The following is a 6,000-nucleotide window of genomic DNA, read 5'->3' on the forward strand; positions in this document are numbered from 1 at the left end:
AATTGCTAATATTTTGTATTATTTGTGTTCAGGCTACCCTGGCCAATCTCGCTTTCGTACTCCTTCACTGGGCTATTTTTCAAAGTAACACCTATGTTATGGTGAATAACTTCCAAGAATTACCAAAATTAGAACGCTGTCATTCACACTCGTCTTTCAAATAAATATAATGATATATCTGAAAAGTTATTTCAGAAGTCAGTCAAAGTCAATCCTTTAACTTCCATTTCTGAGTTAAGTAATCTGATGAGCGGATTTGGTAAAATGTTACTGAAGGCAGAAGGTGAACACCAACTTTGGAACTGTTTTTAATTCATTGCTTAAATACAGAGTTCCAACAGAATAAAAACATGTCTTCTAGTAACTGAAGGCTATGATTACTGGAAGGGTATAATTAGTGGAGAAACCACTAAAGTTTATCAATTAACAATCATATCTTTAGGCCCACAAAAAGATAACTGAGAAAAAACATTGTAACTTGGATGTTAGAAGATAATCAGACTTTTGTCTACAAATCATTAATTATATTTGTAAGTTCCAGATCTGTAAAAATTTCCAGGGCACACAATATTGAAGGAGAAAAGAAAAAAAATGAAAAGGTATAACTTCTGTTTCCAATAAATTGTAAACCAAAACTTTAAATCAGCTTTATTTGCTATTAGGTCAATCTTTGTGTTCATACAAAAAACGTTATAGTTTCTAAGTAGCCAAACACAGCTGGGCCACAGTGTTAAATCTAACTGAAAGCAGGACCAAAAACTGATGAAAAAGGCAAGAGAATGTGAACAACAACAACAACAAGAAAACCCACAAAAAACATGTTACAACGAAACTACAGAAGAACAAGAAATGTTAAAAAAAAAAACAACTCTGCACAAATTTTAAGCAAGAAAAAGCAATATATGTAACAAAAAATTCTTCCAAACTTGGAAGAGTACTCCAGTAACCGCATATTAAATAAACTCTAACACTCCACTTAATAGACAATACTGCCAAATTATTTGCTACTCACTTATTTGTACTAGATTATTATAGTGAGTAGAATAAAGGAAGAGGCTGCTACCTGAAAGAAAAATCATTATATTAAATTATCATTTCATACCATACAATCGCTATCTTTGTTAATCTAACTGAAACTAGAAAGTAATGAAGCAGACAAGGTGAGGAAAAGACAACTTGGTTTACACTACTCTTAAGGAGCAAAACCTTGCTGAAACATCCCAGCAGACTCAAACCTCCATAGCATTGGAATGATTATTACGTATATTATCCTAATGTTACAGAAACCAGATATCGCATCAGGCTGGACAACATACCAACAATGAAAAACAACTGCCCTATAAATATTTCACCGGATCGATAATACAATTTCATGGTTGAATTCTGATATTCTTAGTAAGAATGCATCTACTAGCTGATGAGCAATTCTGACAAAACAATGCCAGTGATATGAGTCATCTCTGACAATATTACCCAAACTTCAATAAAAGCAAGTTCAGGTTTTGCATAATATTTAGAATCAAGATACAACTGAATCATATATACGTAGCAAAAAAAAAAAAAAAAAAAAAGAATAATACAATACTATCTCCGTTTTTATCTCTCAAATGGAAAAGCAAATAAACGAATAACCCAAACCACCTACTGAGAAGTTTATTAAGACTTTGTAAAATATCAGAAATGTAGAAAATCATGAGTACAGATCAACTCCCTTCAGCATATTCAAAGCAAAATGTCTACTTAAGCTGAAACTAACAGAACACTCCAGGACCAAGATGTATTATGATAGAAGTGTGAAAGAGTACAAGTGTATTTGAAAAAGGAGCGATAGAAAAGGAAAAAAATAAGATTTGTAGAGTAATACTTGCAAGCATTGCACAAGAGAATTTCTAGTGGTTTCAGTAAAGTTTCACACACAAAGGAAAATTATAACCTTCCTATGTAAAGCAGAACATCTCCATCTCCTTGACTCATTTCTACATTTATTCTCATGTTTCTCAAGTTTACACAGATTCTTTACTACAGTGATGCTTCAGGGCCAATACCAATGCATGCAGAGACCTTGTATTAAGTGTTTACATCTTCAGAATTTCACAGATTGGAATGTGATGAGTTAATAGAGCACTACTTCCAGCTCAAAAATGTTTTCAGTTTTAAATCTAACATACAACTAATATTAGATGAAGCTCACATCTTTTTGTAACATTTTGTTCAATTTAGAGATGCTAACAAATGCAAACTAACAGCTTGACAGTACATATGTTTGGGATTTTTGTTTAACTTACGTATCTTTGTGATCCATCATATTCACATCTCTCAATTTTTCCCAAGCTGCCATCTGAAAAGTAAAGTTTCTCCGCCCTATGATCAATGGTAAGTCCATTTGGTGTCAGAATATCTGTGCTAATGATAACCTGTGCATTTTTGCCTGAGAGGGTAGATCTCATGATGCTTGGGAGCTGCTCATTCCAGTTAGTCCAAAACATTAAGCTGTATTAAAATCAAAATAATAAAGGAAACAATAAGAAACATTTTATAATTTAATTCTCTTCATGAAACAAGCAACAAAATTATACGTCTTCACAGACAATTATGAATGGCATCTCTAACTAACTGCGATAACCAGTGGTGAAAAAGAAAATGCAATATCCAGCATCCCATAAATTATAGCAGTTTCCTAGTTTATCAACATGTATAAGAGTACTGATTTTTCTCTTCATGAAACTGTTTAATTCTGACCATCTCTCTGTACTTATATACCATTAGAGTTAAGTATAACCTGTGAAACAATATGAAAATAATTCTGCTGCTGTGTGTATCACTGATATCTGAAAGAAGACTTTCTCCGTTTGCAGTAGCTGACCTTTCTTGAAACGTGATGTACCATGAAAATGTGATCAATATTTGATCTTAAACATAGAAAACATACAGAATGCTGTAGTTTAATTCTGCATTTGCTATAGAAAACTTATACTAAAGTTTGTACCCTAAAACAAGAAACTCATTTAACCTTCACAGAGTTCAGCTGTATTAGCTGACTGTGAAACAAAGAAGAAAAGAAGTCTTGCTGTGTTCTTGATATTAGCTAAAAATCAAAATCCAATAAGAAAGATATAATACATACTTTTGACATTCATCTAGAGCTAGTACGTGTGGATGATCATCTTCAGACATTGTGATTACTGCTTCCCGGTTGAAAGCTCCTCGACGTCTCTGGTCAACTGTGTGTCTTGTGATTGAGGATGTGGTTGAACTGGTCCAATACAGAGTATCCCAGGCTCTGTGATAAGCAAGCCCCTCCACTGACCCAACATCTGGAAGACATGGTTATATAAACAGCAAATAAAACTCCTTCTTAAAAAGTTCTTTTTTTCTTCAAGTTGATCCTGCAAAATCACAGTTAAAATATTTCAGCCTATTACTCCATCAATTCTATAATTCCATCTGTTGTTTTTTTCTTTTCCTGGAACCAAACTTTTTATTTTTAATTTTTCATATACTTAATTAAAAAACACCCGATACAAACAATAAAACATGGAAAGCAAGATCAATACTAACAGACTTATTTACTGTATTTATCTATTATAATGTGTATTGAAATAATCTTTTCTCTGCAATATCTCTTATAATGTAAATGCACTAGCAATAATAACCTGAAATAATAACACACTAGCAATAATAACCTGGCAGTAAATTAGTCATAACTTTTGACTTCATGTAAGCCATGTCTTGGGCATGTTATAACTAATTGTACTATTAAACTTTATCTTTGGATGCATTTTGTAACACAGATACACATTACATTAATAGGGATCAAAGTATCATTCCGTAACAGTCTCTTATATAATACCTGAAACATACTGAATCTCAGAACATTGCAGCATCATACGTTGTTTTAATAAAACACAATACAACATTCTTTCTCTGTAAAAAAATGTGATTTAGAAACAAAAGCAAACATTACTAAGCAGCTAAAACATATATTTAACATCCAGAAAAGATAAATTACATCTGATTCCAGTGTATAAAAATGACAGACTGTGAGAAATGGTAATTAATTCCTACCATTATTTTTGAATTATTACAGAAATGCACACTGATTACTTCACTTATTATTTTATTAGAAACAAGTAATTTGAGACCAGAAGGTTTATACAGCTATTAATGAATTACAGAAGACAAAATCTAAAAATATAATGAAGATTACATTACGATGATTATTAAAATTTCCTCTTGGCTTGCTGGAAGATGTAATGTTTCACCATGCTATTCATACTCACAGAACAGGAAGTCCACAAATAACTCTCATTAAGCTGAAAGTGCCAACATTAAATTAAAGCCATGAAGTAAGCAATTAATCAGTTGTTTGGTTTTTTTTTCTTTTAATTACTCTTTCTAAACCATTTGGAGAATTTCTGACTACATTTTCACAGGGTATCCGTACAAAAGTTGCAGCGCATTTCTTAAAGAATAAATAGAAGAAATTGATGACACTCATTAAAGGGAGGTGAATAATTGTAGAAAGAGTATTTCTATTGAAGAAGGTGAATTAATGAGTAAAGATACATTCAGCTCACTTTATAGTAACTCAAGAATGTGAATAATTTTAAGAATGGGATTGAAAGAAACCTGAAAATTACAATAAATTCTGACCACTGCAAAGGTTACCCTCTAGATAAGAATTCCGGCGTTAGAAAAGATTATTGGCTTACAAGTATTCTTTCTTTCTTTATGTACAGTATTTAATAGTATTAATAATTTATTTTCAATTTTAAGCATTAAAAGTACACTAAGATATGGAAGATATTTCATTTTTTGCTTTGTAAATCAGAAACTGAACTCAAATATATGAGCTCCCATCTAAGAAAAATTGTGGAACTTTTGGAAGGGGTTCACAGGAAGCCACAAGGATGGTCAGAGGGGCTGGAACACCTCTCCTATGAAGACAGGCTGAGGGAGCTGGGCTTGTTCAGCCTGGAGAAGAGAAGGCTCTGGGGAAACATCATTGCAGTGTCCATTACTTGAAGGGAGCTTATAAACAGGAGGGAAATCAATTTTGTACAAGTGTAGATAGTGGCAGGAAAAGGGGGAATGGTTTTAAACTAAAAGAGGGAAGATTTAAATTAGATGTCAGAGGGAAATTTTTCACTGAGAGGGTGGTGAGGGGCTAGAACATGTTTTTGCCCAAAGAAGTTGTGGATGTCCCTGGCCTTTTGCATTTAAGTCCAGGTTGGATGGGGCCCTGGGCAACCTTATCTAGTGCCTGACTTAGTGCTGCAGCAAGGGGTTGGAACTAAATGATCTTTGAGGTCCTTCCCAACCCAAGTAATTCTATGAGTCTATTATATGATTCTATGAAATACAGATAGTTAATTCAAACAGCAGACTGATTTGTGCAACCATCATCCTTAGCATTTTAAGACCAGTTACAAAATGCCTGAATGCAGGTTTCTTGTCACCTATGGTTTACATAGTTTCTGTGTATGTCTGTCTATATGATAAATTAAGAAAGCCAGTTGCTTCTTTCTTGGATCCTACACTCCCATGCCTACACTATATGCATCTTAATTTACACCAGGCCAATCTTCTAGAATGAAACAAATTCCTTCTGAAATGTAACTCAGGTATGGTTCTGGCAAAAAAAACTGCTAGTGAGACAACTCTCTTCAGGAAGTATAAACAGGACCATATCAGGCTTTGTTCCTTTTGTCCACAGAGATCTAGTCACTAAAACCTCTGCACTATAAGCACGTAATAACTTTTGCACACCACGACTTTTGCACACCACGACTTTTGCACACCACGACTTTTGCACACCACGACTGTTGCACACCACAACTGTTGCACACCACAACTGTTGCACACCACAACTGTTGCACACCACAACTGTTGCACACCACAACTGTTGCACACCACAACTTCTTTTGCACACCACAACTTCTTTTGCACACCACAACTTCTTTTGCACACCACAACTTCTTTTGCACACCACAACTTCTT

The 6,000-nt window shown here is 33.9% G+C and overlaps 1 protein-coding gene across 4 annotated transcripts in view; it reads right to left on the reverse strand.

Annotated features, from left to right (window-relative positions):
- LRP1B (LDL receptor related protein 1B) overlaps positions 1-6,000 on the reverse strand; it is a 603,435-nt gene that overhangs the window by 113,493 nt on the left and 483,942 nt on the right. For all 4 annotated transcript variants that reach the window (XM_021398823.1, XM_021398822.1, XM_021398824.1 and 1 more), the window contains exons 42-43: positions 3,125-3,314; positions 2,286-2,490 (exon numbers count right to left, since the gene is read on the reverse strand). In XM_021398823.1, the coding sequence (XP_021254498.1) occupies positions 2,286-2,490; positions 3,125-3,314 (395 nt within the window). The remainder of the gene's footprint in view (positions 1-2,285; positions 2,491-3,124; positions 3,315-6,000) is intronic.

This window comes from Numida meleagris, chromosome 5 (genome assembly GCF_002078875.1).
Source record: "Numida meleagris isolate 19003 breed g44 Domestic line chromosome 5, NumMel1.0, whole genome shotgun sequence".
Classification (NCBI taxonomy): domain Eukaryota; kingdom Metazoa; phylum Chordata; class Aves; order Galliformes; family Numididae; genus Numida; species Numida meleagris.